Here is a 19,314-nt window from a genome sequence, read left to right as displayed (position 1 = left end):
AAAAGAGCCAAGGTTGCCTACCCCTGACTTACACCGGTTTTTTCTCCCATGCGTGCATGTCTCTGTCCCCAACCTGGTCTTTCCGTGCAGCCCCTGCCTGCCCCAAACATTGGCACTGTGCCAAACGCCTCCCAGTGCATCTGAGGGGGGGGGCACACCATGAGGGTCTCTCTCCATGGCTGTACAGCTAACTCCAAGGAGAGGGAAGATCTCCTTTTCTGCTGCAATCCACCCCTTTGGTGCCCGGGGGGTGGTGGTGATTTCCTCCCCCTTAGCCTGGACTGCCCCCCCCAAGTGACTCCACTGCCTCCCTTGATGCTACATCGCCTATGACAGGACCCACTTCAGGAGAATCGCAGGAAAAAGGAGGTGCAATCGGGGATCCCCTGCTTCTTGTTGCAGTTCTTGTGGGGTGAGGAGACAAACTGTGTCCTCCAAGGAGTGGGGGGGGGGTCACTCCTGCCCCTCCCCCCAGCTGGGCCAAAGGCAGCTGGAGCTCTTACAGCACTCCGGGTTTCAGTGGGCAAAACTCTCTGCCGTATTTTAGCACACCTGGGGGGGGGCAATGCCCTCCCAATGGGGGGTATCCATTTCCCAGCCAACCAAGCCAGGGGTGGGGTCCCATCCGGGCCCCTGAAGGGCACCCAGGGTCCAAGCAGGCTGAAGCAAACACCCCCCTTGGGACTGACCACCGGTGGCCATGAAAAGCCTCTTCCCCCTTTGACTCCCGGTCCTGCAGGGTCTCTGGGATCGATACCCAAGGATGAAGCCCCCCCCCCGCCAGCTCAGCCCAACAGACGCAAAAAAGCACCAGCCAGGTAGAAAAAGCAACAAAGGTGTTTGAGAATCTCCATAGACAAAGTTGTTTCTTCTTCGGTCAGCAAGAAGCGGCCGGCACAGTCCGAGCAAGGCTGGGGGGCTCCGGCGGTCACTTGGGGTGGGGTGGGGTGTCTCAAAGGTGAGCATGCACAGCCCTGGCAAGCGAAGGCAGTGGTGAGTCTGAAGACAGGAAACATTCAGGAGGAGATGCTCTACAGCAGGTTGTCCAAGCCGGCAACTTTAAGACTTTTAGACTTCAATTCCCATAATTCCCCAGCCATCTGGAAGACTTGTGGACTTCCACTCCCATAATTCCCCAGCCATCTGGAAGACTTGTGGACTTCAACTCCCATAATTCCCCAGCCATCTGGAAGACTCGTGGACTTCCACTCCCATAATTCCCCAGCCAACTTTAAGACTTGTGGACTTCCACTCCCATAATTCCCCAGCTATCTGGAAGACTTGTGGACTTCAACTCCCATAATTCCCCAGCCATCTGGAAGACTCGTGGACTTCAACTCCCATAATTCCCCAGCCAACTTTAAGACTTGTGGACTTCCACTCCCATAATTCCCCAGCTATCTGGAAGACTTGTGGACTTCAACTCCCATAATTCCCCAGCCATCTGGAAGACTCGTGGACTTCCACTCCCATAATTCCACAGCCTTTGAAGACTTGTGGACTTCAACTGTAGACTTCAACTCCCAAAATTCCACAGCCAGCTGTGAGGACCGGGGAATTCTGGGAGTTGAAGTCCACAAGTCTCAAAGCGGCCAAGCTTGGACATCTATGGTCTGCAAGCAAATCTTTGGTCTGGCAGCGTCAGGGAGATTTGGGGGGGGGGCACCTGCTTCTCCTGTGTCAGAAATGGGGAGGGGGCTTCCTTTGGTCTAGAAAAGAGTCCAGTGCAAATGCGGGGAGCAAGGGGGGGGGTCTGTTCAGGGGCGCTCCGTCACGCGCAGCATTTGGTCCGCTTCCTCTTCTCCGTCATGTACAGGTCTCGCTCGTCCCCATGAATCCCTGCAAAAGGAGCAGAGTCGTAGGCTGGCATCCCACAGCCCACCTGTCCCCCCCTTTGCCCTAGAACAGGGGTCTTCCAACTTGGCCCTCTTATGGCTTGTGGACTTCAGCTCCCAGGCACGTGGGGAGGGGGCTTCTGCTGTCTGTAGACAAGGGCTGGGTTTGAAGCCATCTCACTTCTACCAGGTCTGGGCTGCCCAATTGCACATCACCACCAGAGGGCAGCAAAGAGCCACTGAAAACTCCCTCTAGGGGTGATAAAACCCTTTTTAACCTTCAGGTCTGGGAGCCCCATTGGCCCTTCATCCGCCCCCCCATGACAGTTTAACTTAACTCCAATCGGGGGTCTGTTCAACTATCTTGCTAAAATGCTTTGCCCACCCTGTGACTGCTGGTTATCTCAGCTCTGGGGTGTGTAGGGGGGAAAGAACAGGCTTTGTTTTTTTTTTAATATTAAGTTTCTAGTCCTTATGAGGATGCCAATGGCCACATGGATAGGTCAAGAGGCCGAGAACGTTTGCAGGATGATTGGGGCTGAGCACCGATTCACAGAGGGGACTGCAAAGCCAGCGGGACAGAATTTCCTGACGGTGAGAGCAATCAAGCGACGGAACAGAAGTTGACTTCAGATGTTGAGGGAGCTTCATCCCTGGAAGCTTTCAAGAAGAGACGGGACTGCCACCTGTCAGAAATGGTATAGGATCTCCTGCTTGGGTGGGGTTAGACTAGATGACCTTATAAGGGCCCTTCCAACTCTTTGTTATTCAGATTCTGAATCTAAATCTGAATCTGAAACCCAAGTACGGTTAAAAAAAAAGGGTGAGATGGGGGTGCAGTTGAAATTCCAGATTATTTATTAAATTTATACGCCACCCGTCTCCCCAATAAAACAACTCCAGGCGGTTTACACAAAGGTTAAAAAAAAAGTACCAAATTTATGTACATGAAGATATAAGCTTGTAAGTCTTCCCTGAGTCTTCGGAGAAGGGTGGGATATAAATGGAATTAAAAAAAATAAAATAAAATAAAATAAAAATAAAAATCACGGGGGAAACTTCCATTGCACCATCATAGCTGCCATCTAAACCTTTTGCTGCCCACAGTCTGTTTACAGCCCCCAACCCGGGACACACACACCCCCAGGTCTCCCCCAGCCCAGGGCCACTTACGCACAACGTCCCCAATCCGGCGCGCGTTGCTCTTCTCCAGCTCGGCCAGCACGCTCCCTTCGAAGGTGAGCGCGGCCAGACGGAAGAAAAACTCCCGCACGTTTTCGCCTGGAGGGAAGACGGAGAGGCGTGGCGGGATCAGGACGGGCAGCTCGGCCTTCCCCACCCCTGGCCGGGCAGAGGCAGACCGCCCACCCACCTGCACAGCAGCCGGGGGGGGGAGAGACGGGGAGAGGCCGGGCCTCTGGGCGAGATGGGGGGGGGATAGGAGAGAAGGGGAGGGAGAGAGAAAGAGGATGGTGGATAGGTAGATGGACAGACAGGTAGAGAGACAGATGTGAGAGAAAGAATAGATGAGAGAGAGAGAGAGAGACAGACATAGAGACATGAGAGAGAGGGAGGACAGATAGATAGATAGAGAGATAGAGAGAGAGATAATAGATACATATAGACAGAAAAAATATATACACATACATATACATACAGTATATTCTCTCTCTCTCTCTCTCTCTCTCTCTCTCTATATATATATATATATATATATATATATATATATATGTGTGTGTGTGTGTGGATCCTTGGTTTTTCGGGTTTTTCCCCGCGTAGAATTAAAGGTGTAGGCGCAACGTTTCGACGGAATCCCATCCGTCATCATCAGGCTTTAGCTTCCTTCTTCTGGGAGAAGCATGTGGCTGTTTGTTTCTCTTTTTTAAACTGCCAGAGGGGGTGTGTTCTGTGGAGGTGTGCTCTGATTGGGTAGGGGACCAAGTGTGTTCTGATTGGGTGGGAGTGTGTTTTGAATGGTGGGTGTGTTCTGATTGGGTGGGGGGGTTGTTCTGAGTGGATGGGCTGGTCTCAGCTGCCAGCTCCAGACCTGAGCTGGTGAGTTGTGCTGCTTTTGTTCGGCTTCGTGTTTGTGGTGGTGCCATGTTTTTATAGTGGGTGTCAATTTGCTTATTGTGTGGTTTGGAGGGGTTTAAAGTGGCTGATGTTGCAGCTGTAGTTAGGTTTCTGTTTTGTGGTTGTGTGTCTTTATCGTTGTGGGTTCGGATTTGCTTTTTGAATGGTTGTGTGGTGGTGATGTCATGTGATGTTATCATGAGTTTGGGTCTGGTATCATTCTTGGTGGTTGGGCCTCGTCTGTCAATCAAGGCGGGTTTCCAAATGGCTGGTAGACGAGAGGTATCATCTCATTTATTCATGCTGTGGGGGCGTTTTTCTATCTCAATGGCTTCTCTGATTATTCTGTTGTTAAAATATTCAATTTTGGCGATAGTTTTGGTTTTTTTAAAATCAATTTCATGTCCCGTGGCTTCAAAGTGTTGGACCAGGGATGAAGTTTGTTCTCCCTTTCTGAGTGAGTTTTTGTGCTCTTCAATGCGTGCACTTATTCTTCTGTTGGTCTGTCCGATGTATGTGGTGGGGCAGGTGGTGCATGGGATTTCGTATACTCCTTGGTTTTCTAACCCAATTATGTCCTTGGGGTTTCTTAGGATGGTGGATATTTTTCTGTCTGTGTAGAATGCTGTTTTGATGTTGTGTTTTTGGAGGACCTTGCTGATTCTGTCTGTGGTCCCTTTTAAGTATGGGAGGAGGGCTTTGCCATTTTCTTGTTCTCTGTCTTGGGTTTTTGTGGGTGTCTCTCTTCGGATTAAGTTGGTAATCGTGTTTCTTTGGAATCCATTGGTTGTTAGTACATTAGTGAGAGTGTGTAGTTCGGTTTTTAGGTGTTGTTCGTCAGCTAGGTGTTTTGTTCTGGAGATGAGTGTCTTGGCTACGGAGTTGATCTGTGCTGGGTGGTGGTGTGAGAGTGCGTTCAGATAGCGGTTTGTGTGTGTTTTTTTATGGTAGATAGTGTGTCCTAGGGAGCCGTTGGATTTCTTGTAGACTAAGACATCAAGGAAGGGAAGTTGATTGTTAGCTTCTGTTTCCATGGTGAATTGTATTTTGGGGTGTAGGCTATTGAGGTGTATGAGGGAGTCATCCAGTTTTTCTTTGCCGTGTGGCCAGATTACGAAGGTGTCATCTACGTATCTGAGCCAGAGTTTGGGTTTGTGGTTGGATTTTTCTAGAGCGAGGGTTTCAAAGTGTTCCATGTAGAGGTTTGCGATGACAGGTGAGAGGGGTGATCCCATGGGTGCTCCTTCCATTTGTTTGTATCTTTGTCCATTGTAGATGAAGTATGTGTTAGATAGGCAGTGGTTGGTCAGATCTAGGATGTGTTTTGGGGGGTTGTATTTATTTAGGATAGCTGTCAAGGCTTCTTTGATTGGCACTTGGGTGAAGAGGGATACAACATCGAAGCTCACAAGTAGGTCACAGGGCTGTAAGTTTAGTTTTCTTATGATCTCTATGAATTGGAATGAGTTTTGTACGTGTGAGGTGATGGAATCTGCATAAGGCTGTAGTTGTTTGGCAAGAAATTTGGCTAGATTTTGTAGAGGTGAGCCTATGGAGCTGACTATGGGTCTGAGTGGGGTTCCTTCTTTGTGTATCTTGGGCAGACCATAGAGCTTAGGACATCTGGATGATTTTTCTCTGGGAATGATTGTTTTCTGGATCTCTTCACTGATGGGTGTGGCTTTTATTTTTGATTTTGTGGTTTTTTCCAGGTAGGTGGTGGGATCTGTCTTGAGGAGTTTGTATGTGGAGTCTCGGAGTAGGTTGGATAATTTGGTATGGTAGTCAGATGAGTTCATTACCACCGTGGCGTTGCCTTTGTCTGCTGGCAGAATGATTATGCTGGTGTCATTTTTTAGGTTAAGTAGTGCTGTCTGTTCCTCTTTGGGTAAGTGTATATATATATATATATATATATATATATATATATATATATATATATATATATATATATGGATCCTTGGTTTTTCGGGTTTTTCCCCGCGTAGAATTAAAGGTGTAGGCGCAACGTTTCGACGGAATCCCATCCGTCATCATCAGGCTTCTGCTTCCTTCTTCTGGGAGAAGCATGTGGCTCTTGCTCTTTGTTCCTCTTTTTTAAACTGCCAGAGGGGGTGTGTTCTGTGGAGGTGTGCTCTGATTGGGTAGGGGACCAAGTGTGTTCTGATTGGGTGGGAGTGTGTTTTGAATGGTGGGTGTGTTCTGATTGGGTGGGGGTGTGTTCTGAGTGGATGGGCTATATATACACAGAGAGAGAGAGAGAGAGAGAGAGAGAGAGATAAGATAGATAGACAGACAGATAGACAGACATGATAGGCGGATAGCTAGACAGGTAAGTATGCAGGAATGTGAGAGAGGGGGGGAGGGAGAGAGAGAGCTATGATAGCAGGACTGGCAAAAGGGATTCGCACCCAGGATAATGTTGGGCCCATCCCTGCCAGCCCCCAGAGGGGCAGAGGGGGCCCCACACGCTGCAGACACAGATGTGGGAAGCAGGTGTGGCTTACCTGTGAGTGAGGAGACGGCCCAGTATTCAGCCTGCATCTCCTTCGCCACCTTCCGGGCGTCCCGCTCTATAAGGTTGTACTGTGCGGGTGTCTATGGAGGAAAAGGATGGCTCAGGGGGGCAGCAGGGGGCACCCGGTGGGGAGGGGGTGTGAAACATGGGAGCAGATCACACAGGTAACCGACACTTGGGTCAGGGCTGGGCAAGGATGGCAATTTGACCACCTGTGGACTTCAACTCCCAGAATTCCTGGCAATTTGATGACCTGTGGATTTCAAGTCCCAGAATTCCTGGCAATTTGACGACCTGTGGACTTCAAGTCCCAGAATTCCTGGCAAATTTGACAACCTGTGGACTTCAAGTCCCAGAATTCCTGAGCCAGCCATGGCTGGCTCAGGAATTCTGGGACTTGAAGTCTACAGGTCATCAAGTTACCATCGTGGCCCACCCCTGACCTGGTCCTGCTGCAGTGCCCGTCCTCTTGGGGGCTTTGGTGCCCTCCACCCATGTGGACCTCACTTCCCAGAATTCCTGTCTGGCCGGAAGACACATGTGGAAAATCCCTAGATCAGGAAATGCTGGTCCCGTAAAGCAACCTAAATAAGTGTCACAAAATTGCACGTCTGTCCCTCGACACCCCTCGGATTAACGTATTTATCTCTATCCCCTTCCTTTATGGTGTTTTACAGTAACTCAAAGCAGCAAACCTATCTGATTCCCCTCCTATTTTATCCAAAACAACAACCCTGCAAGGTGGGCTGGACTGAGAGGGGTACTGGCCCAAGGTCTCCCGTCTAAGGCAGGACTCAAATTCACGGTCGTAATCTGAAGCGAAGGGTCGTCCAGTCCGGAGGCCCTCCTGCCCCCCCCCCCACTCACGCTGAGGTCCTTCTTGGTGCCCACCAGGAAGAGCAGGACGCTGGACGGGTCGTTCTCCTTCAGCGCATCGACCAGCCACTGCCTGGGAAGTGAGGGGGCAAAGTCACCCCAAAGTCTCCCCGGCTCCCCCCCCCATTTCTCTGAGTTGGAAGCTGCTGCGCTGCCTTCCCCAATGGGCAGTTGGGGAGTTGGGGGGGGGTTTCTCCATCCTGCAAGACCCCAGCAGGCCGGGTCCCCAAAGACCCCTGGAGAGGCTGGATGAAGAGAGACTGGGAGTCTTCCCCTCCCCCAAAGGGAGGTTCCCCCGGGGGGGGCTTCGGCTGAGTGACGGGGGGGGGAAAGAGGGAGGGAGGGAGGGAGGGAGGAAAGATGAGGAAGGGAAGGGGAGGGAAGGAAGGAAGGAAGGAAGGGGGGAAAGAGGGAGGAAGGAAGGAAGGAAAGATGAGAAAGGGAAGGGAAGGGAAGGGAGGGAGGGAGGAAGGGAGGAAAGAAGGAAAGGAAGGAAGGGAGGAAAGAAGGAAGGAAGAAGGGAGGGAAGGAAGAAAGATGAGAAAGATAAGAGAAGGAAGGAAGGTAAGAAAGAAGGGAGGGAGGGAGGAAGAAAAGGAAGAAAGATGAGAAAGGAAAGGGAAGGAAGGAAGAAAGGAAGGAAAGAAAAAAGGAAGGGAGAAGGGAGGGAGAAAGGGAGGAAGGGAGGAAGGGAGGAGGGCGAACCCCCTCAGACCCTCTTGTAACTCACAGGGTTGGGGGGCTCCTGCTCACCTCGTGTGGTCCAGCGATGCCACGTCGTTCAAATCAAAGACGATAATGATGGCTGCAAACAGAGTTTTTTTTGGGGGGGGGACACAGAACAGGAGGCTCAGCGCCCTGAGGGGAGGGGACCCCCATCCAGACCCTCCCCTTTTTTCTCCTGCTCTGCAAATCCCGGGAGAGGCAGAAAAAGGCTGGTGCATATCAATTCCCCCCCCCGGGTGTTGGGGGGAGTCAGAACAGCCCCCCCCAAGGAATTAGCCTTCCCCCCCTCTACACCGTGGCAAGGGGCTCCAATCTCCCCCTTCCCCACCCAGGAAGGACACTTGATCCTGGGGGGCACAAGGCCTCTCCTACAGAGATCCCCTCCCCAAGAGAGCCCCCCCTTCAAGACCCAAGGGCAACTGCAGTCCGGCAGGCTCTTTTGGGGAGGGGGGCTTCAGGCCTCCCCTGTGCTAAGCGCAACATGTCCTTAAGTGAGCTTCGCCCTGTTTTACGACCGTCCTTGCCGGAGTTGTTCAGCGAACCGCCACAGTCATTAAGTTAGTGGCACGGTTGTTCAATGAAACGGTTTCCATCTTGGAAACCAGAGAAAAGACCAGAAGGCAGGCCCAGGCTGGCCTGGGAGGAGGACCCCTCCCCAAAGCCCCCCCCCCTCCTGCACCCTCACCTTGTGCTCCCCGATAGTAAGTGGAGGCGATGCACTTGAAGCGCTCCTGGCCAGCCGTGTCCCACCTGACAAGGAGCAAGTACAGCCAGTCGGAGGATGGCTAAAACAGGGAGGGGGGGGCGTAGGGGACGAGGCTGGGGTGGGGGTCTGGAAGGGGCGAGGCCACGTGGGATACTCACAGCTGGAGGCTGAAGGGAACCCCCAGAACCTCGAACCGCTCCATCTCAAAGTCCACCCCGATGGTGGCCTTGTAATTCTTGTCAAAGGTGTCTTTGCAAAATCTGGAGGTGGAGAAAGGAGGTGGAATTCGAAACAGGGACCCGCGTGAGGAAAGTCGCCCTCCTAGCCTCTGCAAGCTGGAAAGGGAGCAGGCTGCAGCTAGAAGGGCTCCCCCCGAGGTCATCTAGTCCAACCCTTGCTCAGGGCGGATGATAATACCGTCTCTGGTTGTGTGGCCAGCTTGTGCCTCTCTAACAGCCCACTTGCAGCCGGAGGAATCCTCAAGGGCAGGGGTCTCCAAATGTGGCCGCTCTAGGATTTCCAGACTTCAACTCCCAGAATTCCTCATGCTGGCTGAGGAATTCTGGGAGTTGAAGTCCACAAGCGCCCAGGTTTGAAGGCTGGTACTCAGGGGTCTCATTCAGACAATTGAAAACCGGACACCCACCCACCCAACCCTGCGCCACGACAGACCTTTTTCATTGGCTCATCCCAAACTCTTGGGGGATGGGAGCCCCCCCCCGTCATCATCATCATCATCATCCTTACCGATTGATCAAGCATGTTTTCCCCACCGACAGGTCCCCCACCACGATGATCTTGGAGATTTTAAACCTGGTGGGAAGAAAAAGGGATGAAGCAGGTGGAAACAGGCCTCACCTGGATAATCCAGAGAGTTGAGATTTAGAAAGAAGTTGAGATGGGAGAAAGATTTTGATGAGCAAGGAGAGAGAGAGAGAGAGAGAGAGAGAGAGAGAGAGAGAGAGAGAGAGAGAGAGAGAGACAGAAAGAAGAAAGAAAGAAAGAAAGAAAGAAAGAAAGAAAGAAAGAAAGAAAGAAAGAAAGAAAGAAAGAAAGAAGAAAGACGGGAGGGAGGGAGGGAGGGAGGGACAGGGAGAGAGAGAGAGAGAAAGAAAGGAAGAAAGAAAGAAAGAAAGAAAGAAAGAAAGAAAGAAAGAAAGAAAGAAAGAAAGAAAGAAAGACGGGAGGAGGAAGGAGAGAGAGAGAGAGAGAGAGAAAGAAAGAAAGAAAGAAAGAAAGAAGAAAGAAAGAAAGGAAGGAAGAAAGAAAGGAAGGAAGGAAGGAGGAAGGAAGGAGGGAGGGAGAGAGAGAAAGAAAGGAAGAAAGAAAGACGGGAGGAAGGAAGGAGAGAGAGAGAGAGAGAGAGAGAGAGAAAGAAAGAAAGAAAGAAAGAAAGAAAGAAAGAAAGAAAGAAAGAAAGAAAGAAAGACGGGAGGGAGGGAGGGAGGGAGGGACAGGGAGAGAGAGAGAGAGAAAGAAAGGAAGAAAGGAAGGAAGGAAGGAGGAAGGAAGGAGGGAGGGAGAGAGAGAAAGAAAGGAAGAAAGAAAGATGGGAGGAAGGAAGGAGAGAGAGAGAGAGAGAGAGAAAGAAAGAAAGAAAGAAAGAAAGAAAGAAAGAAAGAAAGAAAGAAAGAAAGGCGGGAGGGAGGAAGGAAGGAAAGAAGGAGAGAGAGAAAGAAAGAAAGAAAGAAAGAAAGAAAGAAAGAAAGAAAGAAAGAAAGAAAGAAAGACGGGAGGAAGGAAGGAGAGAGAGAGAGAGAGAGAGAAAGAAAGAAAGAAAGAAAGAAAGAAAGAAAGACGGGAGGAAGGAAGGAAGGAGAGAGAGAGAGAGAAAGAAAGGAAGAAAGGAGGGAAGGAAGTGTTAGATGTTTTGTGCCAGCCATTGGCAGTTCCCCCAAAAGGTCATCAGATGGGAGCAAAGAGGCTTTGGTGGGTCAGGGGTCCCCGGCCCCTGCAGCCCCATTGGAGAGAGTTAATTGGTAAGGGAGGGGCTGAGGACCCCCATAAAAACCTCTGCTCAGGGGCTGCTCTCTGCTTGCTCTCTGTTCTCTTTGTTCTCTCTTCTGCTAGCTTGCAACCCAGGCATGGAGGCCTCCATGCCAGGGAACTTCTTCTATTTACTTTATCGTTAAATAAAGCTTTGAATGATCGCATTCTTGCGTGATGCCTTTTTACTTGGAAGCACCTCGTGAGACCATCTCACAGGAAGGAGGGAGGGAGGGAGGGAGGGAGGGAGGGAGGAAGGAAACCCGAGCCTCAGAGCCTCCAGACCCAGGGAATCCCACCCCCCAACTGGTTTATGTCCAGAAATGCAGCTTAGCAAATGCAGCTGGGGGGCAGGGCAGCAGAGGCCAGTTGGGGGTCCAGCCTGGTCAGGGCCAATCCCGGCTGCCGCCCCCTGGCCTGGAGCAGGGGGGGGGAGAGAACTGCCCACTCCTCCCAGCAGGCCCCTTTCAACCAAAGGAAACCTGAGGGGGGGCGGGGGGGGGGCTGGAAGGGTCCTGCCTTGCCCTCCCCCCCAGCTGCATTCCTGCACTATACAACCCCCCCCACCACCCCTGGACCTCCAATCAAGGGGGTCTCGAGGAGTGAGAAGAGGAAGCAGCTCACGGCCCCCCTCAAAGCGAAGCAGCCCCCCCCAAAGCGAAGCAGCCCATCCTGCAACCTCCCCTCGTGTTTTTTTAAGCTCTGCAGCAGCCCCTCCCCCCGGCCCTCCTTCCCCTTTCTCCTTCCAGGTGGGGGGGTGGTGCCTAGTGGTACTTACCCCACGGTGCCCGTCCGTTGAGCCTGGCACGTGCCCACCACCTTGGGATGGAAGGAGGCCCTGCTGTGGAGAGCGGCCTCTTTGGTGAAACACTGGAAGGCAGAGGGGCAATCAGCCCAGGGCCTCTGCCCATGAACAGAGCGCCTGGCCCCAGAGAAGGTGTCCCAGGGAGGGAGGGGGGCCAGAGCAGACCCTTCAACGGCCTTTTCTACTCTGAGCAATTCAGCGAACCCACACAGGCGAGAACGGCCGTGCACCCCAAGATTTGGCACCGGCGGATCACAGGGGTGCATGCAGGGTACCCCAGCCCCGAGCCCCCCCCCCAAATTCAGTGCCGCACATCTTACTTGGGGCAGCTCACCAATGACCCGGTCCCTCCGAACAGGGGCCAGGATGTTCATTGCTGGGGTCCCAGATGGAGGGGTCTCCGCAGATCTCCAAGGGTCTCACCTGGGAACACAGAAATGGGGGGCACTGACGAGCTAAACCGGCCGTGTCCAGCCTTGACAACTTGTAAGACTCGTGGACTTCAAAGTCCCAGAATTCCCCAGCCACTTTAAGACTCACGGACTTCAAGTCCCAGAATTCCCCAGCCACTTTAAGACTCGCAGACCTCAAGTCCCAGAATTCCCAGCCAGCATTTTGGTTTTCCTTCATCTACACCAGGGGTCTTCAAACTTGGCCCTTTGATGACTTGTGGACTTCAACTCCCAGAATTCCTCAGCCAGGCACACTGGCTGAGGAATTCTGGGAGGTGAAGTCCACAAGTCATCAAAGGGCCAAGTTTGAAGACCCCTGATCTACACAGTCACCCACTGGCCCCTCCTCCAGAGAAAGATCTGTGAGGATCCTACATGGTAGAAAATGGGGGGGGGCAGAGACAGACAGCCCCCTTCCCCAGAGTGGCTGCGAAATCTAACAACTGCACTGATTCACTTAACAACCGTGGGAAGGTAGGTTGTAAAACGGGGCAAAACTCAGCTCGCAAACGTCTCACTTAACAACACTCATTTTGGGCTCCCTTGTGCTTGTCAGGACTACCTGAACAAAAAAGTCGGAAGGGACCTTGGAGGTCCTCTAGTCCAACCCCCTGTTCGGGCAGGAAACCACACCATTCCAGACAAAGCGCCTGTCCAGCTTAAAAACCTCCCGGGACGGAGCAGCCACCACTTCTGCAGGCAGGTCGTTCCACCGGTTCCCAGGGACCAAACGGGACTTTCAGAGTTTGAAAAGCGGATTAAACCGCCACGAAAGGCCTTCGCTGCTTCGCTGCTTCGCTTCTCCTGCTTTGCGCAGCGGTTCTTCTTCCGAGCCCACAAAGGGGGCGCGGGGGGGGGGGTCAGCAGCAGCCGCGCCCCGGAGCCGGGCATCCCCCTTCCACGCAGGCTGCAAGAGGACGCCGGATCGGGACGGCCAGCCGCCTCGCCCGTGGGCGGAGACGCCCGTGGGCGCAGCCCGAAACTCGCCCGGGGCAGCCAAAAGTTCCTGGCGGGCGGCGGGCGAGGAAAGGAGGGAGGAAAGGAGGGAGGAAAGGAGGGAGGGAGGGAGGGAGGGGGCGGTCTCCCCCCCCCACCTCCCGCCCACGGAGCTTCCACGCCCCGGGACGTCCCCGAGTCCCGCCAGGGGTCGGCAAGCTCGGCTCTTTTATGACTCGTGGACTTCAACTCCCAGAATTCCTGAGCCAGCGTAGCTGGCTCAGGAATTCTGGGAGTTGAAGTCCACGAGTCATAAAAGAGCCGAGCTTGCCGACCCCTGGACTAGCCAGCTGGCCCAGACCGGGGAGGGGGGGCTCTGCCGGGACTCCTGCCCGAGGGGGCGGGCGAGGAAGCCTCCCCGGGGCCGCACCGACCGTCCCGGGAGGGTCTTGGCCGGGGTCCCGCGAGCCCAGGCGGGCCAAGGCGAGGAAGAGGCGGGCGGGGGTCGTCTTCCATCCCCGGAAATTCCAGCAGACGCCCCCCCTCTCTTCCCCGCCCACCCACCCCCGCCGGCTCCTTCTCCGAACAAAGAGGGCCGGGCAATCCCGGGGGGTGGGCGCTTTGCACCGCCTCAGGGACCCCCTCGCCGTCGTGGGTGGTCCGGGTGGCGCGTGGGGGGGGGGTTAGGGTCCCGCGTGGGAGGGGGCGGCCGCGACTCAGCGCCGGGAAGTCCGCGGGGAGGAAGGCGGGGGTCCCTCCCGGCCGAGCCCCCCCCTCCGTCCTCCCGGCGCCCCCCTACCTTCTCCCGGCGGCGCGCAGACAGGCGAGGCGGCCGCCAGCGGCATCTGCTGCGGAGTGACTCACCGGCTGGCCCGGGCGGCGGGGCGGGCAGAGCCCCCCACGGCGCAGGCAGACCCGGGAGGAGGAGGAGGAGGAGGAGGAGGAGGAGGCGTGGGAGCCCGCCCAGGCCGGCTGGAAGCGCCCCCGAGGCCGAAGTGCGGGGAGGGGGTGGCTGCCCTCTGCACGCGCTCAGGAGCCCCCTCGCTTGGCCCTCTTGCGGACCTCTCTCTCGAAGAATGCCAGTCTGAAATAGCCCTGGCACCGTCGGTTCATCCCGAGAAGTGCCCACTTTGGTCGGATTAATGAATTGGGCGGTTGATTTATTCCAGGGGTCTTCCAACTTGGCCCTTTGATGACTTGTGGACTTCACCTCCCAGAATTCCTCAGCCAGTGTGCCTGGCTGAGGAATTCTGGGAGTTGAAGTCCACAAGTCATCAAAGGACCAAGTTTGAAGACCCCTGATTTATTCCATTTCCTGCCATCCGCCTGGTCTCCACTCTTCACTGTCCCATTAATACTTCTTTCCAGCATGATCCGCCCTTTGCCTGGTCTTCTAAGACAGCGTTTCCCAACCTTAGGAACTTGAAGATGCGTGGACTTCAACTCCCAGAATTCCCCAGCCAGCTGGCTGGGGAATTCTGGGAGTTAAAGTCCACGCATCTTCAAGTTCCTAAGGTTGGGAAACGCTGTTCTAAGAGATCATCCAGCCTGTAGTTAGAACAATTAACCAGCGGAACTCCTTGCCTCCAGAAGTTGTGGGGGCTCCGTCACTGGAAGTTTTTAAGAAGAGACTGGACAGCCATTTGTCTGAAATGGCATAGGGTCTCCTGCCTGAGCAGGGGGCTGGACTAGATGATCTCCAAGGTCCCTTCTGAGATTATTATTATTATTATTATTGTTGTTGTTGTTATAGAGAGGACGTGATGAGGGTAGCGAAGTGGTTAGACCTCGCCACCCTTATCGCCGCGAGGTAAGACCTAATACAGGTTCTTAGTCGCAATCGGTCGGATTCAGACCGGCTGGATCTCCAACAGCTCTCTAGGCGCCGTCTCCGACTCTTCATCTCCCGGAGCTCCGCGGAAAACCATGGAGCCCGCTGGGATCTGCACCGGGTCAGGGGCCGCAAGGGTACAACTCGGTCGAGTGCCTCCGTGGCTGCCTTTTCCCAGGCTTCCACTAAGGCATCCGCCGAACTGTGAGCAAAGGAGGCAGGTGGGGACCCCAGCGCTGCCTGGAACCTCTCAGGGTCCATTAAGCGCCTGGGGCAGAACCATCTAGTTGGTTCAACACGCCCACGGCGGGGAGTGGCAAAACGGAAGACCAGCCGCAGGAGATGATGATCGGTCCATGACAGGGGCATAACAATTGGAAAACCCCCACCAAGATCATCTAACCACCGTCCAGATAGGAAAACCAAATCAAGGGTGTGGTCCCCTACATGAGTCGGTCCATGAATTACTTGCGTCAGGTCCATGGCCGTCATGGAAGCCATGAACTCCCGAGCTAACTCAGATGATCCTCCCAGGGATGGTAGATTGAAATCACCCAAAACCATAAGTTTGGGGAACTCAATCACCAGCCCCGAGAGGATATCGAGAAGCTCAGGCAGGGCTGCTGCTGCACGACTAGGCGAAAGGTACACCAGCAGCAAGCCCAACTGCGCCCTAGGACCACATCTCAGGAGGAGAGACTCACACCCGACTATCTGGAGAACGGTGGTCTCCTGCGGACACAAGGTCTCCCTCATAACAACCGCCACTCCCCCGCCCCTACCCTGAGCCCGAGGCCGGTGCAGCACCTGGAAACCTGGTGGGCAAAGATCAACCAGAGGAATACCCCCCTCTGGGCCCAACCAGGTCTCCGTGATGTAAGCCAGGTCCGCCTGCTCACCCTCAACCAGATCCCGGATGAGAGGAGCCTTATTGACAACGGACCTGGCATTCAAGTACACCAGTCGGAGCTCAGGTGGCTGCACATCCTCACTCCCGGGACCTCGGGGCGAAAACAGAGGGTCAGAGCGCCTCACCGCTTGGAGATAGCGGAGACGCACTCCCGGATGTCGATACGGCCCTCTGTTCGTACACCTGCTGCCATTCCCTAACGTCGTGGGAATAGGTAATCCCACGACCTGCTCCAGAGCTCCGGAGGCAACCGACCCCCGCTCCCCCCCCACGTGATCAATCCCGGACCTGGCCTGAACAATGGTTGGTGGACTCCCCCCCATTTCCAACCAACCACGAAATCCCACCCCCCTCCCTAACCCCACAAAAAATTTGACTAAAAAAGTAACCAGGGGCCTCTTATGAAATTTGTACTGGAGGCCCCTGTCCCTGCCCAGCCATCTCTCAGGGTCCCAACAATCAGGCCCTTCATCAAGATGAGAAGTGGAGAGAAAGGCGGGTCGCACCCAGGAAGGGGGGGCACCCCTGAGGGCGAACAAGTCCGTGCTCGTATAGCAAAGGCGAGTCATAATTGTCCAAGCAAGTCCAGCAAAAGGCAGTCCCATAATTGATCTTGATTCTATCCCTCTGTTAATGCAGCCTAGCACTGTGTTGGCTTTTTTGGCAGCTGCAGCACACTGCTGGCTCATATTGAAGTGATTGTCTACTAGGACTCCGAGATCCCTCTCACAGTTACTACTATTGAGCAAGGTACCACCTATACTATACCTGTGGATTTGATTTTTCCTGCCTAAATGTAGAACCTTACTTTTTTCACCATTGAATTTCATTTTGTTAGATAGTGCCCAGTGTTCGAGTCTGTCCAGATCCTTCTGTATCTTAAGCCTATCTTCTGGAGTATTTGCTATTCCTGCCAGCTTGGTGTCGTCTGCAAATTTGATGAGTTCCCCATCTATCCCGTCATCCAAATCGTTAATGAAGATATTGAAGAGCACTGGGCCCAGAACAGAGCCCTGGGGCACCCCACTACACACTTCCTTCCATGTAGATGCGGTTCCATTGAGGACCCCACGCTGAGTACGGCCTGTCAGCCAGCTACGAATCCATCTGGTGGTGATGCTATCTAACCCACATTTTTCTATCTTATCAAGTAGTTTGTTGTGATCTACTTTATCAAATGCCTTACTGAAGTCCAAGTAAATTATATCTACAGCGTTCCTCTGGTCCACTAATTTTGTCACTTGGTCAAAGAATGTAATAAGATTTGTCTGGCATGATCTGTTTTTGACAAACCCATGTTGACTTTTAGTGATGACTTTGTTTGCATCAAGGTGTTCGCTGATTTGTTGTTTGATTATCTTTTCCAGAATCTTCCCAGGTATTGAGGTCAGGCTGATAGGTCTGTAGTTTCCTGGATCTATTTTTTTCCCCTTTTTTGAAGATGGGAACTACATCAGCTCTCTTCCAGTCCTCTGGTAGTTCCCCAGTGCTCCAGGATCTTTGAAAAATATAGTTCAGTGGTTCTGAGATCACGTATGCCAGTTCCTTGAGAACCTTGGGGTGCAATCCATCTGGTCCTGGTGATTTGAACTCGTCTAGGCTGGACAGGTGCTCACTTACCAGATTGTTGGGGGCAATTAAGCTGACTTTGTAATAATGCCGCTTGGGGTGTGTGTGAAAGCCCTAATAAGCAGGCATATACATAGAATAAAGGCTACTGCTAAGCTTGTAAGCCGCCCTGAGTCTTCGGAGAAGGGCAGGATATAAATGGAATTAAAATAAATAATTAAATAAAAATACCATTTTCTTGCCTATCTTAACTTGCGTTTCTATTCTGTTTTTTATGGCACTGGTTTGGGTAGGTTGGACTGTTTTTTCCCTTTGTGTAAAGACAGATGCAAAAAACGAATTAAATAGTTCTGCTTTCTCCCTATTGCTTGTCACCTTCTTGCCACTTTCCCCCACTAATGGACCAATCATTTCCTTAACTTTTTTCTTGTTTTTTATATGTTGAAAGAAGCTTTTTTTGTTATTTTTGACTTTGGTCGCAAGCCTTAGTTCATTTTGAGCCTTAGCTTTCCTCACTTCATCTTTGCAGGCACGGGCTATTTGCTGATATTCTGCCTTAGTTATGTGCCCCTCTTTCCAATTCTTATACTTGTCCTTTTTATCTTTCAATTTATCAGAGAGTTCTTTATGCAGCCATGCAGGTTTCTTTTGAGAGCTGTTATTTTTCTTCTTTGTTGGTATTGTGCTAGACTGGGCCTTTATTATCTCACTTTTCAAAATTTCCCAAGCTTCTTGAGTTGTTTTCCCCTTTAGGATTCTCATCCATGGAATTCTTCCCATGGTCTCTCTAAGTTTAATACTAATACAATTGAATACCCCTTCTTCCTATTTTCACCACAGCAACAACCCTGTGAGGTGGGGTGGGTTGAGAGGGAGGGCCTGGACCAAAGTCACCCAGCTGGCTTTCGCACCTAAGATGGAACTAGAACTCCCAATCTCCAGGCAATTGGCCCAAAGTCACACGCCCAGTTTTTCATGCCTAAGGCTGGACTGGAACTCCCTGTCTCTTGGTTTCTCTTTACAGGTAGTCCTCGTCTTACAACCACAATTGAAGCCCAAAATTTCCATTGCTAAGCGGGACAGTTGTTAAATGAATTTTGCTCCATTTTACGACCTTTCTTACTCCGGTTGTTAAATGGATCCCTGCAGTTGTTAAATTAGGAACACGGTTGTTAAGTGAATCCGGCTTCCCCATTGGCTTTGCTGGGTCATAAAGTCGCTGAAGGGGATCACGTGACCCCAGGGGACGCTGCAAGCATCATAAATACGAGTCAGTCGTCAAGCCTGGGAATGTAAATCACCTGACCCTGGGGATGCTGCAACGGTGAGACACAGTCAAAAGTCCCTTCCAAGGACAAAACCCAAATAGGAGACAATCTAAGAGGTTCATAAAAGAGTTATTTGTAAGAGGCCTCACGAGACCGATGGCTCGTTGAGGTGCTTCCAAGCAAAAGGCAGCACGCAGGGATGCAATCAGGTGAAGCTTTACTTAGATATAAAGCAGAGAGAAAGAGTTCCCTGGCACGGAGGCATCCATGCCTGGATTGAGCCCATGGATCAGTCCCAAAGGGAGCTTGAACAAGAGCCAAAGAGCAGGCCCTGTGCAGAGGTTTTTATGGGGGTCTCCGGCCTCTCCCTTACCAATGAGAGTGAGGGGGCCGGAGGGCCATTAATGGGGCTGCAGGGGCCAGAGACCCCTGACCCACCAGATGGGAGCAAAGGTGCCTCTTTGCTCCCATCTGATGACCTTTTGGGGAACTGCCATGGCTGGCACAAAAACATCTAACAATTCCCCTTCTTGCCAGCCAATGACAGGGACCAGTGAGTGTATGTGAAGGGGCGAGCAGGTGTCATAGACATGCATATACACGTTCAGAAGACCAAACACAAACGCTTACACAGAAGGTTGTGCTGGTCAATGGGTACAGGTTTGGTGAACAGGTCAGCTATCTGGTCAGTTGTATTACAATGTCTGACATGTATAAACCCCATTCTGGCAAGCTGCCTGACATTTTTATAGCGGATGACTATGTGGCGGGACCTAGAGCCCACCGTGTATGCCCCCGAGATCGCAATTGCGGCCTTATTGTC

At 52.6% G+C, this 19,314-nt stretch overlaps 1 protein-coding gene across 1 annotated transcript; it reads right to left on the bottom strand.

The window, feature by feature from the left end:
* Nucleotides 1-745: 745 nt before the first annotated feature.
* On the bottom strand, nt 746-12,607 carry RAB34 (RAB34, member RAS oncogene family). The gene is made up of 11 exons (XM_083350403.1): nt 12,540-12,607; nt 11,846-11,948; nt 11,499-11,590; nt 9,482-9,547; nt 8,893-8,994; nt 8,714-8,778; nt 8,056-8,107; nt 7,294-7,375; nt 6,416-6,506; nt 3,009-3,116; nt 746-1,839 (listed from the first exon to the last, which is right to left on the bottom strand). Exons 2-11 carry the CDS (start codon nt 11,897-11,899, stop codon nt 1,772-1,774), a joined length of 780 nt encoding a protein of 259 aa, XP_083206529.1. The 5' UTR covers nt 11,900-11,948; nt 12,540-12,607; the 3' UTR covers nt 746-1,771.
* Between the last annotated feature and the right edge of the window lie 6,707 nt (nt 12,608-19,314).

The sequence above is a fragment of the Vipera ursinii genome, assembly GCF_947247035.1.
Source record: "Vipera ursinii genome assembly, chromosome: 1".
Classification (NCBI taxonomy): domain Eukaryota; kingdom Metazoa; phylum Chordata; class Lepidosauria; order Squamata; family Viperidae; genus Vipera; species Vipera ursinii.
The sequence above is the reverse complement of the archived record's forward strand: the minus strand, read 5'-3'. Positions and strand labels throughout refer to the sequence as shown.